We start from the raw sequence: 23,858 nt of genomic DNA, 5'->3' as shown, positions 1-23,858 counted from the left end.
ATATTGTGCGCATGTTTACCATGAATGTAGGTGCGTCATAGGTGCGCTCCTTCACTACTAGCACCAGTACTACACCCCTTCATACAACACTGTCCAGCAAGCAAACTATTCATGCTGGAGCTGAGGGGTCCATAGTGGTCAACTTTACCTTCTTCATTATCATAATCTATCTGTTCTTTTGCTGTAAACATTACACTGTGTGTCAGGTGATTGGGAAACCTGTGTGCTTGGTGTGTTCGCAGCAAGTTTCAGTGCTTAAAGAATATCATATTTAGCTCCACTATGAGACTCATCATGGCAAAAAATACAACATCTGTTTTTATAGAAAGATAGTTCATTAAATGTGAACATTTTTTAGAAGGTACTTGTACTTTTTTGCACTAAAACCAATGGAAAAATGTAGAGTTGTTGTTATTTATAGGTTGTTATGTTGTGATTTTACTGGTCTGGCCCACTTGAGATCAACTCGGGCTGTATGTGGCCCCTGAACTGAAATTAGTTTGACACCCCTGCTCTATACACAATAAGTTAAAGAAATACAATAATAAGCTATGTATAAAATAAATGCATGGTTGAAGTCCTCGGAGATCAGGAAGAGGGCACTCTGGTGGTCTGTCTGGAGTCTGGCTATGGCAGCGTTGAGAACGTTGGACGCCATAGTCGGGTTGGAAGAGGGGGGATGGAAACAGCTACCAGTATGACATGTGAGATCTCCTTAATCTCCAGAGTTCTGCAGGACTACCTAGCGGTTCGGCCGGTTTGGCCCCCTTTAGGGTTCATTGGGTTTTATTATTCCTGCTAAAAGTTAAACAGCAGGCCAACAAGTTACTGTAGTATGTTGTTGTTGGTAATGTTGTCTGGAGATTGTCTGAGTCAGTTAAAACAAAGTTAGATGACAGTGTTTGGATGATTTGTGTTTTTGAGATGATTGCGACGCTACAAAGTACATAAATAAAAAGCAGACACGTCTAACCACAGAGGTAAACTGTATATCAACAGTTAGAGCTGAAAATAACCCAAATAAACAAGCCGGCTGCTTCCACAAAGCACTTCCTCTTCAAACTGTATGATTATCTCGGCTTGTTGACTACCCAGAAGTGACGGTTGTTGTGAGCGCATCATGTCGTCTTTGTCTAAACTAGTTAGACCTTTGCGTGTGAATTAAATGATCATGCAGTCCGTGATTATAAGCCTGTGGTAACAGAACAACCATATAAGCGAGGGGCCAAGTTACTCCATTTAGCTTTTCTGGGAAGAACATTTTGATTGGCAGCTCATCAGTGAAGATGGATTTAAGAATATGTACACAGACCGTCTTAAAAGGGAGAACATCGGTACAGGAAGCTGTCAGTGAGCTGATCTGTGCACCTGTGACTTTATCCTTTATCAAGTCTTTTTAAATGTATTCTGGTAAAACATGTTAATAATAAGATAACTTTCAATAATGCTCTTGGCTATGCAGCATTTTCAGGCAAGTATTCAATCTAAATAGTCCAGTCTATCGCACTGTCGGCCTGATAGCAGTGCCCTGTGTGAGAGGAGGAGAGGGAAGACGAACCATCAGAACCATAGCTCAGCTTTATGGATGCCCTGAAGGAAGACTTATAAAATATTCAATTTCTATTGTCTTGGCTCGTCAGAGAAGAGGACCGTCTCTCTGTAAGAATGCAGATCAAGAGCTCTGTGCGGATTCTTTCCCTCGGTTCGTGACCTTTCAGCCTTTAACAATGTCATACCTTTGGCTTTTAGGTTAAGATCTCTATCAGAGAGATCTCCTGAAGCTACTGCTCACATTTGTTCAGGGAGGAGTTTTTTCATTCGGATTTTGTTGCAGGATATAAAACTTGTGTTTAATTGTTTAATGATGAGAACAACGGGGGACAAAATATAGTTACCACAATATATCATCGTCCTGACCTGATTGATAAAGTGATCAAAGCTTGATATTTTAATTGGAAAAAATGTAGCGCTCCAAACAGATTATCCCACCAACTTGACCCATCGCATCACTACTTTGTGACTCCTTGTGTTGGCGCTAATGACATGAATATAGGCAATTTGAATGGCAGTTAATTGATCGAAGGAAAAGTCGACTGGTGTTAAATAGCAGAAGAAGACAGCGGGATGTCAGATAGCGTTGAAAAGAAGTTAAGAGATGCACTAGCCCTGTTAAAACCAGAAAAGAGAAAGAAAAAGCTCTTTTTGCATTACATTGAGAGAAGAGGAAAGATGGAGGATGCACTGAAAGCTCCATACTTCCACTCATCAATGGGTGGACTCCACGGCCTGCAGAGTGCTACGTGATCATTACAGCCAATGTTGTAGATAAGGAGTGAGAAATGCATTCCTAAGTGCTACAAACTAGCATGGTGTGCTAGACAGCGTCACGCATATGAAAGAAGTTTTACTGAAGGCTTTGGAGGAATGGAAGCTGACTAAAAAAGACCCAGCTGTCGTTACTGACGTCAGGGTTAATATAACTGTATCTGAACAAGTACAGTCACATGTTTACATAAAAACAAAGTTATGTTTCAAAGTTAAAGCGTTAAATGTGATCAGGTTCACATACACAAGCTGGTTATGTTTGTACCATTACTGAAATGTGTACTTTTAAATGTGCTGTTTTAAGAAATGTGTACATTTTATTTTATTTTTTCAGTTTTACTGTAAATCTGATTAACAGACTAAAAACATGAACATAGTTTCATCTTAGTGAAACCAAACCACATTGCAGTAAAAAAATACATTAATCCTGCACTTTACTTTTTCAGGGGTGATTTGTATTATACAGTAAAATGATGTATCGTATGATTGTTTTGCAATTAAGCTATTTTTTCAGTCGTTGTATCCCGATATCTCTAACCTGGGCCAAGTATTAGTAAAGTATCACAAAGTATCGTCAAGTATTGTGAAGTACCATAAAGTATCGTCAAGTATGGTCAAGCATCACAAAGCATTGTAAAGTATCATAAAGTATCATCAAGTATCGTAAAGTATCATAAAGTATCATCAAGTATCGTAAAGTATTGTTAAGTATTGTGAAGTATCGTAAAGTAACACAAAGTATCATCAAGTTCAGGTTCAGGTTACTTTATTTGTACCCGTGGGTAAACTTGTTTTGCAGCCAGGGAGATGTTAGGTCGATACAAAATTACAAGATAGACTTCAGACAGAACAATCTACTTAATGTGCAAAACATACAAAAATATCCTAAAAACTAATGCAACACTAAAAATGGTAAAATGAATAGACATGATAAAATGATAAAATGATAAAAGTGCTAAAGGCTCCATTTAAAAAGCATATCAGAACACTGTCAACCAATAAAAACGATAGAATCACATGAATAAATAAGACAATCTGGGCTCAAGTCATAAGATTGGAGGCTGACTGTGTGGGAAAATAAAAGCTATTGCTTGTTCAGCTCAGTAATAGCAGCAGGAGCAAAGCTTTTCTTGTGATGCTGTGTCCGGCACCTTGGGACTAAAAACTGTCGTCCAGAGTGAAGAAGCTGGAAATCACTGTGCAGAGGGTGTGAGGCATTATTTAAAATAGAGGTGGCTATCCGCTGTAACTGATTAGTGTACAGGGAAACTGTGGATTCCTGTGGCTCATCAATCAACTTGCTTGACCATTTAACAATCTGGTTTAAAGAGTTCCTTTCCTTTAGAGTGATTTGGCCAAACCACGAGACTAAGGAGAAGGACACAACAGATTCGATAAAAGCATGGTAGAACATGGTCATGATTGTTCGATCAATGTGAAAGAAAGCTAGTTTTCTCAAGCAATGCAGACGCTGGTGAGCCTTTTTGCACACTGCTGCACAGTTTGCCTCAAAGTTCAGTTTCATGTCAATGACGGTCCCAAGGTATTTATAAGTTTGCACAGACTCAATAGGCTGACCCTTGATTTGAGTCACTTCACTCATGTGATTACTCCTTCTGAAATCAATAACCATGTCTTTGGTTTTAGAAACATTGAGCTGAAGGTAAGACTCCTCACACCACTCAACAAACTGATCAACGACTGGACCGTGGCTGGTTTCATTTTCATAGAGCAGACTAACAATGACAGAATCATCTGCATGCTTTATAATGGATCTGTTTTCATGTCTGCTCTGACACATATTAGTGTAAAGGATAAACAGTAGAGGTGACAGCACGCACCCTTGTGGAGAACCTGTAGAGGAGCATCTCCGATCAGACAGAGTGTCATTTACTCTAACTCTCTGAGTCCTGTTGGTAAGGAAGTCAAGAATCAAGCCCATAATATTGTTACTTAGCTCAAACTGCTACAACAGCCTTCTGATCAGAAGGTGGGGCTGGATTGTGTTAAAAGTATCGTAAAGTATCACAAAGTATCGTAAAGTATTGTAAAGTATCACAAAGTATCGTAAAGTATCGTAAAGTATCGTAAAGTAACGCAAAGTAACGTAAAGTAACGTAAAGTAACGTAAAGTAACGTAAAATATTGTGAAGTATCGTAAACTATCGTAAAGTATTGTGAGTCACTTGGTGATTCCGGCCCCTAATGACAACTACTTGATGTCGTACACATTATTTTTACTACTCTGAGTAAAACAAAACAAAACAAAGAACCTTTAAACAAAAAGATAACTTAATCTCTTGTAAATATTTCCGAAGTTTTACCAACAGAGCATCTGGTCCCTTCAAGCCCAATTTCACATCACTCTTAGTCTGTTGTCTCAACCAGCTGCTGTTTTGCCGTCAGTGTTCAGACTCTGAGTTTAAAATTATTCATAAAATAAACAGTCTGCAAACATTCAGCCTCATCGCATCAATTTTACACACTATTTGATCCATAAAGCAAATGAACAACTGAGCATTGTCATCTTTGTGTAGCTCCACCTGTGTTCTATGGGACTTCAATTAATTAATACTTTCAAATAATTCAGTGTATTTCAGCCTGAAGGAGCGTTCGTCTCTACCTCATTCATTACTCATGCAAAACCAAGCAGGATTTCATTATCAGTGAAGTTCTGTTTGAGGTCAGATGATGCTCCATTTCATGTGCTGCGAGTTTGGAAACACAACAGGATGTGATGTAACCACCCTTTGTTCGGTACAGTGAGGGCAAGTCATTATTGAAAAACCCTCGTCTGCATGAATCATTCTTTTATATGAAACAATACTCGTATGATTAACACGGAGAACTCAGCCACACAAGCTCTTCGGTCTCAAAGCGCAGTTATATATGATCACGTACATCCAGCTGAAGGAAACTCCAAAGCAGACAATGCAAACTAGGACACACCAGATGGCATACTGATGAAGTTGAACATTGATTCATTGATTCATTTTCCATCCTGCACTGGCATATTTGAACCCCGGCGCTGTGTGTGTGTATAACTGTACACGTGCATTTGCCAATGTGCTTGTTTGTAACTGTGTGCATGAGATGTGGTTTTCCTGCACTTGTCTGTTGCACAGAAACTGGGTCAGTACAAACCCAATTCCCCCTTTACAGCAAGCGGAACGTTCCAGCAGCAACAGCTATTAAAGTTGTGAATAATCCATCACATCAGCTCCGACAGACAGGGCCCACTTTCCCCCCTCAGAATTCAGCGCCGGCGCTTACACAGGCAGTGTCAGAGAACACAGTCAGGTGTTAGCGGCTCTAACATGGATGTCACTTCCCTCAACCTCCACCTACTTAGGCTCAAATTAGCATGCAGGGCGGTCGGATGGCTGAACCTGCTGCAGACTAACAAGATCATTACAGAAGATGTTCCTAAATGCCAAGTGACAAATTATTGCAGCCGAGTGGATCTGCTGTGACATTATGCAGCACTCAGAGCAGAGAGTCAGTGTTTGTTACACAAGTTGAAATACCTTTTTAATGTGGATTCCTCAAGATTATTCAGCATGTGTGTCTGAGCAACAAACACATGCATTGTGTTTCATGATTAATTGGTAACTGGATATAATATGTAAGGGACAATGTATGGTTAGCAGGTTGTTATGGGAATAAGAATCCTGACAGGGTGAGAAAAGACATCCAAGCTCTGCATCAGGGTCTTGTCTCACCCTGTTGGGATTCTTTTTCTGTATGTTAAAAGGCAGCAGGATAGGAAGGCTTTTCTTTTCAAATTCAAAGCACATTACTTATCCAATTACAAGAAAGAATCAGCGGAGATAAGAAACAGCTTTATCCACAGGGGATGACAAAAGTGACACACAATGCGTGCCCTCAGTTCCTTTAACTTGAATGCGAACACGCCTGCCTCACTATGACTGCACACTTTGCACATGAGCAGATTCTATCCGAAGATAAAGCAAGACAGCTGAATAATAATGACAAAGATATTTCAGTACAGTTCATGCCGAGGCCAAGGTTTCCAGTACAGACGGCGATGCCTCTTACTCCTTTCCTCTGCAACCCCTCGTGGACTCTCTTCCTCCGTTGAAAAGGGAGGCAGTGCAGGTTCATTTGTTTGGGAGAGTGGTTTTGACGGTTGTCGTATTGGATTCTATTAAATCTAGCTTACTCCTGCTAGTTTCTCCAAAGTTGCTGAACCCTATTTATTTTTTGGCTCAACTTCCTTCCTTTAATCCTGTTTGGTGAAAGTGTTTGCAGCACATCTTCTCTGAAAAGGTCTTTTACTTGAGTGTAAAAAATCATCTCTCAAGTGATTTCTAGTGAAAAAATGAATCATACATCAATTATTTATTGGGTTTAACTGAAATACTTATTTTTTAGCTTTTAAAATGAGAGCATTTATTGCCTGTTAAACCGTCAAAAGAAGTAATCTGAGTTTATCTTAGGCTGTGAGAATGTGTTTTTAATGTTTCTGGGCCTGTCGAGGCAGAATATGAATTGTTTGTTAACGTGGTACATGTGTCAGTATTAAAAGTTGTCAAGGTTATTGGAGGTTATTTCTATTTAAGGTAGGAACTAGGGATGGGCAATGATTTTCGAACATGCAAATATTTTTTGTAGAAAGTTTCTTCTAATATTTTCTGATTAAATTTTTTTTTTTTTATGATATTTTTATTTTATTTCTTACAGTGAAAGTAAATCATTTTTGCTCAGTTATTATTATTATAATTGTTTTTTAAATTGTATGCAAATAAAGGAAATAAAGACACAAAAAATAATATAAATTATAATATAATTGAAATTCACAGTTTGAAAATAAATAAGTCAAAAATCTAATAATAATAACAATAATAAGAATATTCAATAAAGAGGATAAGAGCGAAAAAAAAATGTGTAGTCTAACTTCACAGTGAAAATGAAAGAAAGCAAACAATTTTCTCATTTTAAAAGTACAATTTTTCATCGTTTTGACTGGTGTGTGGTTGTAATAAAATATTCCTGCCAGACGGTGGCTATAGAGCGTCTTAAAGCTGTTTACTAAACGCATTAAGTAACAGGAGAAGAAGAATTCTAACTGCATTAAATAGCAAAAGAAGAAGAAAACATTAGCGACAGTCACTGCAATTTTCTCTGTTTCTTAATCTCACATTACTACACATGTATTTCCAGAGACCGAGCATGGCTGTAACATGTAAACACACGTCATGCTGCGTCACAGAAACACCGACATAAAGGTCGAGACAGACCCTGCTGTTAGTGCTTGCTACTAGCAGCAACTCTACCTGTTGCTGGTTAACGTGACTGCCACACAAACGGGACATTAATGGGACAGGTGGGTGTATGTGTGAGGGGGGGTTTGAATAGATGCCAATGATTATTGAATAGTGTTTGGGCTTGAAATGGCCATCCCTAGTACGTTATTGGCGGTCATTTCTACTTAAAGGGATATTTCAGTTTTTTTGAAGTGGGGTCGTATGAGTTACAGTAAACTATTGTAACAGTAATCCTCTTGTGTCCACAGTAAACGGCATGTCATCGCTGCTGTCAGAATCATTCATTTTTGCAGTTTGTAGTTTTTGTTCCTAAAAGTGTCTGCTGAAAATGCTACCTGCTTGTTGATCCAAACAGCTGATCGGCGTGTATCCGTGCTCATGCAGCGGAAGAACACCGGTCTGCGAGGTGCGTCCGAAAATAGTGCCAAAACAAAAAGGGGGTTTCTGACGGCAAACTGAATAGCTCCAATTTTTTCTACTGGTTCATTTGCACCGTGATGAGTGCCTGGACCATATTTTCTTAACTTTGGCGAAATTACGTGAAATAGGCGGCCCCGTCCGTAGCGAACTGTAGCCTAGCTTGTCGGCTGGTCCTCTGTGAATTTTCTCATTTAAGGGGAAGAGCTCACTGGCACGCATTGTGGCTACCAGGAGCACTAGTGTACTGTAACTCATATGACCCAACTTCAAAAAAACTGAAATATCCCTTTAAGGCAGGAACCTGTGTTGTGTGGTCGGGTGTTCCGCCCGGAAAGGTAAAACAGTTTATGAGCTCTGAAGCAGCATGGTGGAGTTATGTGTGTCTGTTCATTATTGAAGTGTTCTGTATTGAACACTTTTGGAGCTCATTTAATGGAAAATAAACAGGCCGAGAGTTCAACATGCAAATATGACTTAAACTTTTCATTCATCGAGGACGCTAATTTGCAGCTCATCAAATAGGTAATCTAGGTGCAGCGCCTCAGTGGCTGAAAGCTTTGGCTTGGCCTCTACAGGGTCTTTGAAAAAGATTCTTAAGAAACAGCCTGAGTTGTAATTTTGCCAGCAGGATATGGGAAAACAATTGGGTACACCAAACTGTTGTTCACTTCAGTAGAAAAATAAAATGTGTTTATTACCTTTAACCTACTGTGTCTGTTATCCGCTGTTCCATGTGTTTTAAACTGTTTCAAAATGCTCACCTTGAATCCAACATTAATCCAAAAAGCAGTTCTTTGTGCTCATCTGGCACCAATACATCTGAGTAAGATGATACAAGTAGAATGTACAATGTATGTAAGCACTGATTGTTAATACACTATCAGTCAAAAGTTTGGAAACACCCTTCATTTTATTTCAAACACTTTGAGATGTGTGCATTAATGTGTGCTATAACCGTGAAATGTTGGTTTAATATGCAGCTCCAGTCCTCATCATTACTAATCAATAATTGGTCCCAGCTTTTCTCAAGGATTCTCCATTCTTCTGACACAGTGCTCAACTGGTGACCCTTCATGGTACAGCAGTTGCAGCAGCCTCATCGTATGAACAATCAATACAATGAATATTTCAGGTCATGGTCCTCTGACCCTCCACACTGTAGATTATCAGCCATAATGTTACAGTTGCCGTTTTGCAGCATTACCTCAGACATCCGTGTGAAGTGCCTCGCTGAGAATGAGCTTTCCCCTCGTCTTGCCTATACCAGACTCCATGAAATGTTGCTAGGCAACCTCCAGTGTGAGCGAGGGATGGAAGGAGCTGTGCACTTCCTTCAGCACAGTCATGGTTCACGTGCAGCACAGCAGCAGCAGCAGCTCTGTAGTTACGGCACGGAGACCTGGGAATGAAGAGAGGAGAGCGTGACATGTTGTTCATAACATGGGAAGAAGGGGAGGGAAAGTGTGTGTGCGTGTGTGCATGCATGTGTGCGTGTGCGTGTGTGTGTCAGGAGCCCAGGTGTGATGTCACTCTGAGAGATGTCAGTAAATTCTGGAGGTTATTTTCACGCCTGAGATCTGGTGGCAGACGTGTTTTCTCAGCTGAGAGGCTCTTGAGCAGCCCAGCCCCGCACCTATTACGGCGATTTCACATGAAGGGGGGATACTCCAGTGTGCTCACCATGTTTCCATGGCAACAGCACCAACAGGGGCCCCGGCCGGCTCAAACTGATACTAGAGCCCCGAGCGGAAACGTGTGCGTCCTCTGCAGGAGTTTCCAGTGCACAAGTGTTAAACACTTGTGGGCTGTGTGCGTATAGAAGGAACTCTGCTTCAGCTCTCTCTGGTTTCTGTCGCTCCCAGGCTGAGGCTGCCTGTTGCTGCAGCGTCGGGGCCGTACTGTACAGTCAGCTCGACATTAAACATGTCCTGACTCAGATTCAGTCATGCAAAAGGAAGGGAAGAAAAAAGAAAGAGGGAGGAAGAGAGGAGGTGGGAAAGCTCCTCAGGAGACAAATCCCTCCTCTGTTCGATGCCTTGATGCTAATCCACAGTGAAAGAACGTCATGTCTGTCTGCCTACACTGCATCTCTGCTCTGCCTTTCTCTCCCTGTTTCCGGGGCTCGTCCTTTTCCCTCTCATCCTGCCTCACGGCTTCCTTCAGCTCTGCTCCTTGTTTTCTTCTCTCTCTTGAGTTATCTTGCCTTTTCGCTTCTCTCCTTTTTTTTTTTCCTTTTCACAATTCACCAACTGTTGCCCGGTTCCCGTCCCTCCACGTCCCGCCAGCGACTTGAGACGAGCCACTGTGCTACTCTCTCTCCACTTAATAACATTTCACTGCAACATATTGATTTCAGAGTCACGGAGGACACACACAGGCTCCACAAAGTGCTCCTCGTTAAAAAGGAAAAACACCAGCAATGAGAGCAGATCCTTGAAACTGTTTTAAAGACCACAGAGTTACAAGACGCATCCTTCTTTGTAAAGGGGCAGGACACGGGCAGAATAGAAATCAATTTGTTGCATTTATTTGACCACGATGAGGCGTTTCATTGAAGCCGTGAAATGCAAAAAAGGTACTAAAATTACTGCTTATAAAATTACAATTTATTTATTAATTTATTTAAAGGGACAGTGCATATTAATGAACATTTCAGCGTTGCATCAATGTATGCCACAGTTAGCCATAAGGCTAATTTTCATCCGTAGTCCCCGGCAGGCCAAAACCAAGCGTCAACCTCCGGTCTAAAAAATATGGGTCCAATGCAGAAGTGCTGAAAACTGCAGTTCATCAAGGATCCACTTGAGGCTGGCTACGGAAGTACTGGAAACCACATACACACCAATTCAAAAAATCTGATCTTTACAGCAGAAATAAACATGTTTACAGCCTGGTACAAAAGACAAGTGTAGTCTGGATAGCTAATTTCTCGATCAGCACACACTGAACGGGGTGTGAATTTATTTCTAATGCAGCATTTTCAAAGATATTGAGATTACGAGTCTTCCAATGAGAGGCACAGCTGACTTGATTGACAGGCAGGAACACTGTAGCTGTTGGCTAGGAGGCTCAAAGCCCGCCTCTTTACGTCATGATCGCTCGGCAGCAGCAATATGGCTACCGCCGACAATTGGCCTCAAAACAGCGCTTCAGAAACAGATGGGTGACGTCACGGATACTACGTCCATATTTTATACAGTCTATAGTCTATAACAGAGTTCATAACAAGCAATCAAGATAAATAACAGGTGGAAACAGCAACAATACATCACAAGAGCATATATAAGTTATACAAAAGTGCAATTCTGGTGGCAGAATTGTTTGATCCAATCCCAAAGTTGACCTCTTAAAGCTAAAGCCAGCATACTTTGGTAGGGTGCCAGGCCGCACTGATCCCCACACCTTTGCAACTTTATTCCACTGATTGTGTTGAGACAGTGACATGTTTTTATTGATATCCTCAAAGTCAAAGTCTTCTTTATTGTCAAAAACTGCAGAATGCATCAGACATACAGAGGATTTGATATTGCGTTTCTCTCTCAGACCCTAGCAACGACAACAACAGATAAACATAGGAAATACACACAAGACTAAGAAAATGGATAAAAAATACCTAGCTAGAACAAAGATAAGCTTTAGTTCAAACAAGTGAGCTAATAAATATAATAAAATATGGTTTAAAACAGTGCAAAAAATTTACTGTAGTGCAATTTAATCAGCTTATTCGTCTGGTAAAGTGAGTGTGTGCGTGTTTAGCCCTGAGGATGACAGACATTTTCGGGTGAGGCGGGAAGAGTAAATGTCATGGAGGGAGGGGAGAGAGGCACCGACAATCTTCTCAGCTGTTCTCATGTAGCCGCTCTGTTTTTTAAGGAGATTTTGATGGACAGATTGCGTACCTGTTTTTCCTTGCTCACTCAGTTACAGCCCTGACTGGAAGCTCAGAGCCTTGGGGCTGTGTGAATGTTTGCTCTGCAAGAACAGCAGCTTTGTGTAAGAACAGAAATCAAGGACTCAGCGGGGAAGGCTCGCAGGTAGCAGCCAGAAAATTAGCCCTGAAATTGGCAAGCAGAAAACATAACTCTCCTCGGCATCCTCCCCGTGAACACTGCCTGACCTGGACCATCAGAGGCCAGTGTGACCACAGAGAGTACAGTGTGGAGGTGATTTACAGCCGCTGCTACCAGGACTCTGACTCCAGGGACATAGAGAACTGCAGGGTTATGACACGGTCAGCCCCTGGGCCTAAACCTGGCATTAAATCCACCTCTGCTTTAAAAAACCTCCACCTCAGTGTATGTCGGAGTCAACATGTTGACAGCGTGGTTGTCATTGTGATAGATTGCTCCCTGCTGTTAACAGATCCTCTATCTTCTGTCTGAAGAGGAACTGAAGAACTGTTAGAAACACATGCTGGAGTGGGACGTCAGAAAATCACACATAGTGTCTTTTCCTTTTTCCAAACCTGTCATGCAGCACATCCTCGGCAGCAGCTATCTGTTGGTGCCACTTATTATCACACTAAAGACATCCAGTAAGAAGAGTCCTCCTCCGCAGTCAGAGAACCTCTGCACAGCTACAAACTCCACCGCTCTGCTGCAGGAGCAGGCTGTGAAATGTTGACAGTACATGTTAGGGTCTCTGCTCTAATGCGCTTTCTCACTGTAACAACAGGCTTAGCACCAAGTCACAGACAGCTGCAAGAGAAAGTATGTTAACCCTTTGGAATTACCTGGATTTTTGCATAAATTGGTCACAAAATGTGCTCAGATCTTCATCTAAGTCCCAACACTAGACAAACACAGTCGACTTAAACTAATACCACAATTTTTTTGTATATGTTTTCATGTTTTTATTGACCACGCCATGTAAACATTCACAGTGCAGGGTGGAAAAAGTATGTGAACCCTCGGGTTTAATAACTGGTTGACCCTTCTTTGGCAGCTAAAACCTCAACCAAACGTTTTCTGTAGATGCAGATCAGACCTGCACAATGGTCAGGAGGAATTTTGGACCATTACTCTTTACAAATTTACGATGCATTTACACTGAGTAAATGCATCGAACAAATCAATGACTGTACGTGCCAGAATTTTCTTCAGTTAAACAAAGAAAAAGCTGAAATGATTGTTTTTGGAGCCAAGGAGGAAAGGTTAAAGGTTACTGCTCAGCTCCAATTTGCACAGATGAAATGTTCAAACCAAGCCAGAAACCTTGGTGTAGTCTTAGACTCAGACCTTAATTTCAGCAGCCACATTAAGACAATTACAAAGTTAGCCTCCTATCACCTTAAGAGTATATCAAGGATTAAAGGACTTATGTCTCAACAGGATGCAGAGAAACTCGGCCATGCATTTATCTTTAGCACTAGACTAGACTACTGTAACGGGGTCTTTACAGGACTCCCTAAAAAGTCCATCAGACGGCTGCAGCTCATACAGAATGCTGCTGCTCGAGTCCTAACAAGGACCAAGAAAGTAGACCACATCACTCCAGTTCTTAGATCTCTACACTGGCTTCCTGTCTGTCAGAGAATAGACTTTAAAATCCTGCTGATGGTTTATAAAGCACTGAATGGTTTAGGCCCAAAATACATTGCTGATCTGTTGCTACTGTATGAACCATCTGGACCTCACTCCAGAAGATGTATTTTCATCTGTTGAAGCCATGCTGGTGTTGGTTGACTTCTGTGCCTTGGGTCATCGTCCTGTTGCATCATCCATCTTCTGTTGAGCATAAATTGATGGTTCAATGGCCTTAACTTCTCCTGCAAAATGGCTTAATAAACCTGGGAATTCATTTCTCCGTCGTTGATAGCAATCTGTCGAGGCCCTGAGGCAGCAAAGCAGCCCCAAACCATGATGCCCACTGCACCATACTTCACAGTTGGGATGGGGTTTTTAATGTTGGTGTGCTGTGCCTTTATTTCTCCACACAACTTTTGGGATCAACTGTCCTCATAATATTTTGCCAGTAATGCTGTGGAACATCCAGGTGCTCTTTTGCAAACTTCAAACGTGCAGTAATCATTTTTTGGGACAGCAGTGGCTTCCTCTGTGGTGTCCTCCCATGAACTCCATTCTTGCTCAGTGTTTAACGTATCGTAGATTCATCAACAGAGATGTTAGCATGTGCCAGAGATTTGTGTAAGTCTTTATCTAACACTCTAGGATTCATCTTCACCTCATTGAGCATTCTGCGCTGTGCTCTTGCATTCATCTTTACAGGACGGCCACTCCTAGTGAGAGTAGTAACAGTGCTGAACTGTCTCCATTTATAGACAATTTGTCTTACTGTGGATTATGAACATCCAGGCTTTTAGAAATACTTTTGTAACCCTTTCCAGCTTTATGCAAGCAAACAATTCTTAATTGTAGGTCTTCTGAGAGCTCTATTGTGCGAGGCATGGTTCACATCTGGCAATGCTTCTTGTGAAGAAGAACTACTCAAAACTTGTATGTGTTTTTTATATAGTGCAGGGCAGCTTTAACCAACATCACCAATCTCTTATTATTGATTGGACATCAGGTATGCAGACTTCAGACTCAAATAAGCTCTTACCGAAGTCCTTCGCCTAGGGGTTCACATACTTTTCCCACCCTGCACTGTGATTGTTAACATGGTGTGGTCAATAAAAACATATATATTTTTGTTTGTGGTATTAGTTTAAGTAGATGGTTTGTCTATTGTTGTGGCTTAGATGAAGATCAGAGAACATTTCATGACCAATGTATGCAGAAATCCAGTTAATTCCAAAGGGTTCACATACTTTTTATTGCAACTGTATCCCAGACTGCTCCAGTCACCTCACAGCTACTCCTCTGTCATACAGAACAACATAAACTTCAACCACTAGCACTGACTCCACTTCTCCTCTTTCTTTCCCTCAGCGATGGAGTTCCACGAGAACCTCCATGACTTGGCGGTGAAGGAGGGTCTGAAGGGGAGGAAGCTACACAAGGCGGTGGAGAGCTTCACGTGGAACATCACCATCCTGAAGGTGAGAGTTTCAGTCAGATGAACCACTCTGCAGGTCAAACATGTTTTACACTGTGTTCTGTTTGAGTAGCGTGCACTTTCCACACAGCATGCTGTAATCTGAAATGTGTTACTTCTCATACTGTATGTCCATAACACGCACCGATGATCAGGAGGGGTCAGAGGTCAGGGGAAGAGCCCTCAAGCTATTTTCCTTATGGAAATTTCCATCAGCTGCTGTATGAACTGGCGCTACCCTAGTTCCATGACAGCTCCTGTTAGGGCCGGTCAGCAGGCTGGTTACCCGAGCATGGGGGTCATGAGTCCTCATGCCTGATTTACTGAGGCCTTAAGAGACATGTACTGTCTCTCTTTCTTTTACTTTTATATGAAATGTTATGTAAGATCTATCATGTATCAAACAGCCCGATGATGGAGGAGGTTTTGTTTGTGGATTTCCATCATCCAGCTGATTAATCAGAGAGGGAAATAAGTGCTGTGCTGCCTTCAGTCAGCTGTAAGTAAGTTTAGCTGTATCTAAATTGCCTTGTGACATTAGTGCAGCTGTGTTTATGTCATTACTGTCAGATCTTGTTTATGTGAATCTCACCAGGTAGCAAGCATGCTGCATTACACTGATGGACATGAGTAAGGGATGATGTAAAGTGAGCAGGTTGTTATGGCGGACTGGAACTCTTGACAGGGTGAGCAGGACCACAACAGCTGAGGCCATGCTCACCTTATCAAGAGTTCCAGTCTGCTGTCACAACCTGCTCACTGTGGATGGGCATTTCAAGCCAAAATACTGTTCAATAATCATTGGCATCTATTCGACGATTATTCAAATAATCACCCCCCCACACAAACACACACACGCACACACGCACACACGCACACACGCACACACACACACACACACACACACACACACACACACACACACACACACACACACACACACACACACGTCCCATGAACAGCCTGTTTGTGTGGCAGTCACGTCAACCAGCAGCAGGACGAGGTGCTGCTTATAGCGGGCACTTACAGTGTCTATCTCGACCTTTATGTCCGGGTTTCTGTGACGCAGCTTTGTGTGTATGTTTACATTTTACAGCCATGCTCAGTCTCTGGAAATACCATAGACTGTATAAATAATGGACATCACCCATCTGTTCCTGAGTGCTGTTTTGAAGCCAATCATTTTGCAGGAGCCACATTGGAAATACTGAACTCGTACAAAAGAGTGGGATGTAAAGAGGCGGGGTTTGAGCCTCCTAGCCAACAGCTATGTGTTTCCGCCTGTCAGTCATGTCCTTATTAGGGCAAAAACTCATAATCTTAATATCTTCTGAGGCGTCGCATTAGAAGTAAGTTCACCCCCCGTACAGTGTGTGCCGATAGAGAAATTAGCAACGTAGACCGAAGCCGTTTTTTAACCAGGCTGTAAACATGTTTATTTATGATGCAAAGATTGTCTTTTCTGAATGGGCGTGTATGTGGTTTCCTGTGCTTCCAGAGCCAGCCTCAAGCGGATTCTCGACGAACTGCAGTTTATAACACTTCCCTATGGGCTTCATATTTGGAGACAGGAGGTTGCCGCTTTGGAAATACGTGTGTAGTAGTGTGAGGTTCAGAAAGTGAGAAAATCGCCACGATTGTCACTAATGCTTTCTTCTTCTTTTGCTATTTTCTTAAAGTTATATTTTTGGGCGTTTTTGCCTTTATTGATAGGACAGCTGTAGATACACAGGAATCGTGAGGAGTAGAGTGGGGGAAGACATGACGTGACATCGCGACCCCTGCGACGAGGACTATAGCCTCTGTATGTGGGGCACTTAGACTGTTAGGCCACCAGCGCCCCATTCTTTTGCTATTTAATGCAGTTAGCAAACTGTTTTAAGACACTCTGTAGCCACTGTCTGGCAGGGATACCGTATTACAACCAGGCACCGGTAAAAACAATGAAAATTGAGTTTTAAAATGAGAAAATATTCAAAATAAGTCTTCTATTTTTACATAATGAAGGAATATTCGAAAATCAGTGCCCATCCCTACTTGTAGGACCACAACACAGAGCAGGGGTCATGCTCACCCTGTCAGGGTCACTATACATTATCTTACCTAATCAATCATTTTATACCAAATGTTGATCTGGATATTATTCATTGTTTTGAAAATGATTATACGTCTTCTCACCATCATGTTTCTCATATATTCTACATATATTGCTTTTATTAAATATCTAATATAAAGTTTCTCGTTTAATGTTTTGAATGGTGCATTTCATAGAGACGATATTATGCATAGTTGAACTGAGGGAGTCATTAGTGCACCAAGTCTGAGCCACTCTGCACCTCATGTATTTATCTCACCTTTTATTTCCACCTCCACTGCGAACACAGAGGGTAATTATCGTGGAATAACCTGCTGAATATTTATTTGTATTTGCACGTGTTCATTAAGACGGCCTCATGAGAAGCACAGCTATAATATATTTACTCTGTCCCCAGGCCGTTGAGCGGGGCGTGTGCGTGTGATTCATTGTGTGTCAGTGTTTAATCTGAGGCTGTTGGTATATGGATCTTATCGTTGGCAGGCTTACAATGTAAACAGTTCTGAGTTTTTGATGATCATTAGAAGGGCATCAAGTCATCGACTTAAACCTCTTTTAAGATCCAAGAATGGCTACAATCCAACGAAGCTTTGAACCCGGTACAAGACTTTTTCTTCTCTGTTGGGACGCCGCAGTGACGGCTTCATATCTTTCAGACGTGCGTGTGTTTGTGTGTGCATGTTTACAATTTCATCCACACAGAACGGACCTTTAGAGGGTGAGCGTGACTGTGTGATATCTGGCAACAGATGAATAAGAGAACAGAGAGGCCGAGTTGAAAAGGATGATCACAGATGTTTCGGTGACGGTCAATTGAACATATTTTAGCCTCCAGCCATTTTTATCGGCTTTTGTCAAAGTCAGGACGCAGCCCTTATTAATCCCTCAGTAAATGTTCTCTCATCAGTTCTATCCTAAAAGGTGCCCAGAGATAGAACGATGCATCGGGACATAATCAAACTCGTGTATGCAGGGGGCAAAAATGTAAAACAAAAATAAGTGGAGGCAGATTCCTCTTCTTCTAATTAACTTCTTTCTTTTCATCACTTTCTCCCCGTTTCACCTGGGGGAGAAAAAAATCCCTTTTATTGACCAATCTGACACGAGAAGGATCACCTCAGCCCTCTGTAATTGGCTCGTTTAGACCGTTCTGTGCTTTATTAAGCTGACTTTATTTTCTTTGATGATAAGACAAAGAAGATTAAGGGGGTTGATTTATTGCAGCGCTTGAAACTGGGGACGGCAGCTTCAGAGGATCCAGCAATAGTAAGCAATATTTTCAAAGTAGAGAAGGGAGAAGATGCTACGACCAAGCCCCCACACAGGAACACTCACTAACAGCACAGAACAGATACAGGGGAAGGCTGTAGCTAGAAGAGCAATGCACACTGCTTCTTTTCAGATATGTATTGACTTATTTTAATCCTGGATAGGAGGGAGAACCCTTCTGATCAGATTCAGATATGGTCATCAAAGAGAAACAAGGATAAAACAGAAAAATTCAAAGTTATAGATGGAAAAACAGCCAGAATTAATAATGGCATAGATAAAATCATCTATAAACAATAATGCAATCACTTATTGAAAGTGTACTTGAACGCTGTATCATTGTAAAAGCACCTGCGTGTCAATGGCAAGGCAAAGTGGTTAAACCAGGCAGTATAATTACAGGCTGCAGACACACTCAGCTGTCCCATCATCATGGAATGACTGTCCAACGCAGAGCTGGTAAATTTTAGATGACCACAGTCATCAATTCAACCACTACTGTCAGGTTCTGCCTTCAGAACTTAAGTACAGAGTCTCAGTGTGAAGAGAAGTGCTTCTAAAAGATCATTTATCCAACAGTAAGGCTCCTTAAAGTCAGCCTGCTACCTTCTACTGCAATTTAGATTTACTGTGTTACACTAATAATCTGGTGCCTCCTGTAATGGAGCCATACTGAGTCTGATTTTAGGTACGTTAAACATACTTTATTAATCCCCACCCATGGGGGAAATTCAAATTTTCAATATTACAATGTTACAATGTCATTTAGCAGACGTTTTTATCCAAAGCCACGTACATACGAGAACAAGAAGAACACAAGCAAAGATCTAGACAAGAGGAAACAAGATCAGTTAGAGTAACAAAGTGCTTCAAGTCAATTTGGGTGCAGGTACTGCCAAGCAGTGTAAAGGCAATGCACAAAAGTAAGTAAGGAATTTTTTTTTTTTTTTTTTTCAAAATAAGGAACATCTACAATGAAGCAACCAAACAATTTAAGACCTTCCATTATCATCATCAACAATTAACATCACCACAATAATGACCAAAGTACCAAGTGCTGGGTCACTCAAGAGCTGAACACAGATTCCCAGAGTAGAGCAGGACAGTGCGAGTCAACTGTAGCTGGAAGACATGATCTGCCACTGGGGACAACAGTGGAGAACAGTCTAGCTAAGTGCATAGTGCTTCCTAAAGAGCTGGGTCTTTAGCTGTCTTTTGAAAGTAGAGAGGGACTCTGCAGATCGAATGGAGTCCGACGATTCATTCCACCATTTAGGGACAACAGAAGAGAAGAGTCGAGCTAGTGATTTTGATTTTGAGGCCTTGTGTGCTGGAAGCACTAGGCGCTTTTCAGAGGCTGAGCGTAGCCTAACAAGAGCTAGCACTTGTGTTCTTTTTTTTTGATCATGCTACATACACACCTAGTTTGTTATACATACAATCATGCTATGGACATGCTTAGGAGAGATGTCAGAGTGTGGAGGCTGCCATCAACCAGCGCCACCTGAGCAGTTGGGGGTCCAGTGCCTTGCTCAAGGGCATATCGGCAGTGCCCAGGCAAATGGACCAGCCACCAGTCCACTTAAAACTTTGTCCACTCTGGGACTTGAACCGGTGACCTTCCTATTCCCTAGCCAAGTCCCTATGGACTGAGCTACTGCCGCCCCAAATGAGGGATATGTTTCCATTGGTTTAAAATGTGCCATTTTTTTCATATTGTGTTATCTTGTATTTTTAAATGCATGTATTTTTTGCAATTGCAAGACAAAGACAAATGTCGGCTTTTTGAATGCAAAAAGTAGACCATGTAGTTATTTTCTTTTCTCTTCTGTTTAAACAGAAACAATTCATCAGTAAGATCAGAACTAAAAACTCAAGACTTGTTTGTCTCAACATGGTCAGCTAAAAATCCAACAGCCCCGTCATTCAGCCTGGACTGATTGTGTTTGGTGGCCGCCCACATTACAGAAAGTCTGGTCCAGAGATAAGGCAGGAGTTCCTTTTATGTTGCTTTATATAAATAAATAATTCAAAGTTGTTATCTGTCCTCCTTGATAGAGCAGGCAGGCCAGCTTTAATTGCTAACTCTATCAAAGTGATACCTCAGCTCTTCTTTTGAGAAGTAGCTTGGCAGTTTTAGCTTGCTGAACACTTAGCTCTTTGGTGATGAGTGCCATGTAAGCCTGAAGCCATTTCACAGGAGTTTGATTGGCTGAAAACAGAACAAAGTGGAATGATAGAGAGTTTCTACAAACTCACACCGACATGGTTGTTTCTTCAAATTTGCTCAATTACATGGTAGAGTTGGCCACGTCTGCAGGTCATCTCTACCACCACTATCAGGTGAACTGTCCCTTTAAGGTGACATTTATGTGTCATGTTGGACCTCTTAGTTGGTCTGAGTAGATGCAGTAATTGTGCCATCATGAAATGCTCTCAGGCGATGGACTCAAGATGTTAAACTGACATCAGAAAGTGGCTCAACCAAGTTCTTATAGCCCTTTTCTGTGTCTCACTGTCACTGCGCTAACTCTCTGATCTGTCCCTGTCCCCTCAGGGTCAGGCAGACCTCCTCAAGCACACCAGGAGTGAAGTCCAGGAGAACCTCAAGCAGATCCACTACGCCGCTCTCACCTGTAACCTGAGTAAAGGCGGATCGACAGGCGGCTCCTGCGGCTCCGAGTCTAAAGGCAGACGCAGCCTCGATGCCATTCCCGAGAAGGCCACCGCTGAGGACGAGCTCACGGATGAGGAAAATTGAAGATCCACAATCCTGCTCTCAAACAAACCCCCAAAAGCTCTCTGTGTCTCTAACCCTGGCACCGCCATCGCTCCACCGTGTCGCCGTGTGTTCACACATTCCATCATGTTACATTCCTGTACCCCCGAGCACAGCTGCAGCCTCTCAGTCGTCTGCCTCGCGAGCATCAATAAAAATGCAACCAACACTCCAGGACAGGAATTCTCCCAGAGTTCACATCGCAGAGAGTTCAGAGAAGTCTGGAGAATCACTGTTTTTATTATTATTATTATGATTATTATTATTTCTGAGTCTTAAGTAGCGACACTGAAAGTTTTCCTTTCTTTTCAAACATTTCCTTCACATCTGAAGCTGCCTTGGAATCGCGGTGTGAGCACATTGCTCCCATTCTTAACACCCAGCTAAAAATATATATGTGTAAATAAATAAATAAGGGTATCTGATGAATGGTTGATTACTATCTGAGTCTTTATCCACACTCCTAAAACATTTGTGTCTCTCACTCCCTTAAGTCCTCCACTCACCCCCTTTCCTCTTCCTGGGTGAGCAGGGAGAGCGGAGAGAACAGCCACATGACCGTCTGAGACATTGACCTTCTGTTCAGAGACGTTCACTTCTCCTCAGCAGACCTGGGATTCACACGAGGAAAACAAACAGAATAGAGCCTCGGATTGTCGATGAGATTTCTTAAAGCACAATTTTTTGGAGTCATGAATGTAAGAGGACATGAGGAAGTGAGGAGGGAGCGGTGGAAGAGTAAAGAGCTGTTTACAATACTGAACTTGTCCATGTTCTCGTCTGCCAAAATAGTATCTAACTATGTGTATATATGGAGTTTCCTGTTACCTTTTTTTCTGCAGAGTGCATCATTTTATTATTGTATACTTGGAAATATAAGATTTATTTTATAAAAGATATATGAACATGTATGTGGAGGAACTCAAAGTTTTATGTGTGTGTAGATATCTGATAAGGAGGGTCATGGCGAGAGAGAGTGACCTCATACTTCTCCCGGTGGAGACAGAGGGACTAAAAATAGAATGTATACATCATGCCATTTGTGGTGCAAATTACAGCAGATTCTCCAAAATCCCAACCAGCAACTGCATGAAGAAGGAACCACAACCTGAGTATCTGTAACATGCACTCAAGAACCTATTTGGACGTTGACACATTTTCATATTCAGGCATTTTAATTTGGGATATGTTCAGCCTTTATTTTTGGGGGTGTAGTCCTCTCATTTCAGAGATCAGAACGAACTCCAAGTCGCCTACAAATGTAGAAAAATAACTTCTCAGTTCATTTAAAAGTGCCACATTTCTCTTCAGGTGTCCCCCACTGTTATTTATAACTCCTGGCTCCCCTTGTTTACTTGTATCATTTAGCTCAGCTGTTTCTCAAAGCAGAGCGACTGAATGCTTCTCACAGGAAACTTCAGAGATGCGTCTGAGTTACAGACTGTTAAAGGGAGGTCATGTACAGACAGACAACGGTTTCATTTGTACCATGCTGTTCAAGCTTTGAAACATTTAAAAGGCGTCTTGCACCGTCTCATGAGCTTCGCTATGTTGCATCTTGCAGTAAGTCACTGTTCAATGTGCTGCTCACCCACTTTTTAGTGTTTTTGGAGATGTTGTCTGAGTAACCGCTGTGCAGCAGATCTCTTACAGCGAAGAGTCGAGCGAGTCACACCACTCTGATATATAAACCCTTTGTAAGAATTTAAACTCAGGTCTGGTGGGGATGGTTGAGATGGAAATGAACTTCAGAGTAATAATAGCATTGTTGTCATTCCCTGTGACAGTATTTCATCCTGTGATTTCACTGTGCTGCATTATTGATGACCAGTAAAGAGGAAGAAGAGAGTTGCCTTTTCCAACACGCTGCTTCAGAAGTGCTTTTGCTTGCCTTTCATTTAACAGTCCATATTGGTGTCTTTGATTTTTTCATATGAACTTCTTACCAAAAGTGAACCTCAGTCGATCGGACAAGGACTTTTAAAATGATCTGTAATGTTTGCTGTTTGGCATGAGCTGCAGTTTATTGCTGTTAAAGCCCTCGTGAGGATTGTTTCACTGACTGAAATGAATCCGGATGCCTCTTCATGACCCATAAAAGCAAACCAGACCATCAGCAACATGATCAACAATTTCCATATTGTAATTTTTAATGCTTGAAACAGCTGCTGGAGGCTCAGTGTCAAACCACAGGGTCAACAGACCGCAGATGACACAGCCTGTATTCAGTTAGTGATGTTTGACTGTTACAAGAAGCAGGATGGGATGTTTAGTCTGCAAATAGTCTGCATGTTCAGAACAAGATCAGCAGAGCTATAAGATTTACATCTTTGTCCACAGGAGGGATGTCAATTTTAAGTATTTTCCATGATCGATCTTTGGAAATGTTGACGATCAATTATCGATTAATCATTAAAAAAAACGAATACGTTTTCCATGTCAAAAACAATGCCAAATGCGTCTTTTCCCTTTGATCCAATTTTCCTTCACGACACAATGTATAGAATTTGCAGTATTAAATAGCTTCGGTCCGTATTGAGGTGTACAAAATATTAAACATGCTAAATATCAACATGTGGAGCAGGCTCATGATCTCCGCGGTCAAACAGTCTTAGTGAAGGCTCAGACTTCAACAAGGGAACTGAACAGAAACATACAGTTGTGCTCATAAGTTTACATACCCTGG

At 41.7% G+C, this 23,858-nt stretch overlaps 1 protein-coding gene across 1 annotated transcript in view; it reads left to right on the top strand.

Moving 5' to 3' along the window:
• Positions 1–23,036, top strand: part of LOC117823141 (inactive phospholipase C-like protein 2) — a 70,869-nt gene extending 47,833 nt beyond the window's left edge. The window contains exons 6-7 of the mRNA XM_034698219.1: positions 14,924–15,033; positions 20,951–23,036. Coding sequence (XP_034554110.1) covers positions 14,924–15,033; positions 20,951–21,154 — 314 coding nt within the window. The 3' untranslated portion in view covers positions 21,155–23,036. The remainder of the gene's footprint in view (positions 1–14,923; positions 15,034–20,950) is intronic.
• The last annotated feature ends 822 nt before the right edge of the window (positions 23,037–23,858 follow it).

The sequence above is a fragment of the Notolabrus celidotus genome, chromosome 12 (genome assembly GCF_009762535.1).
Source record: "Notolabrus celidotus isolate fNotCel1 chromosome 12, fNotCel1.pri, whole genome shotgun sequence".
In the NCBI taxonomy this organism is placed as follows: domain Eukaryota; kingdom Metazoa; phylum Chordata; class Actinopteri; order Labriformes; family Labridae; genus Notolabrus; species Notolabrus celidotus.
Note: the sequence above shows the minus strand (reverse complement) of the source record. Positions and strands in the feature narration are given on the sequence as shown.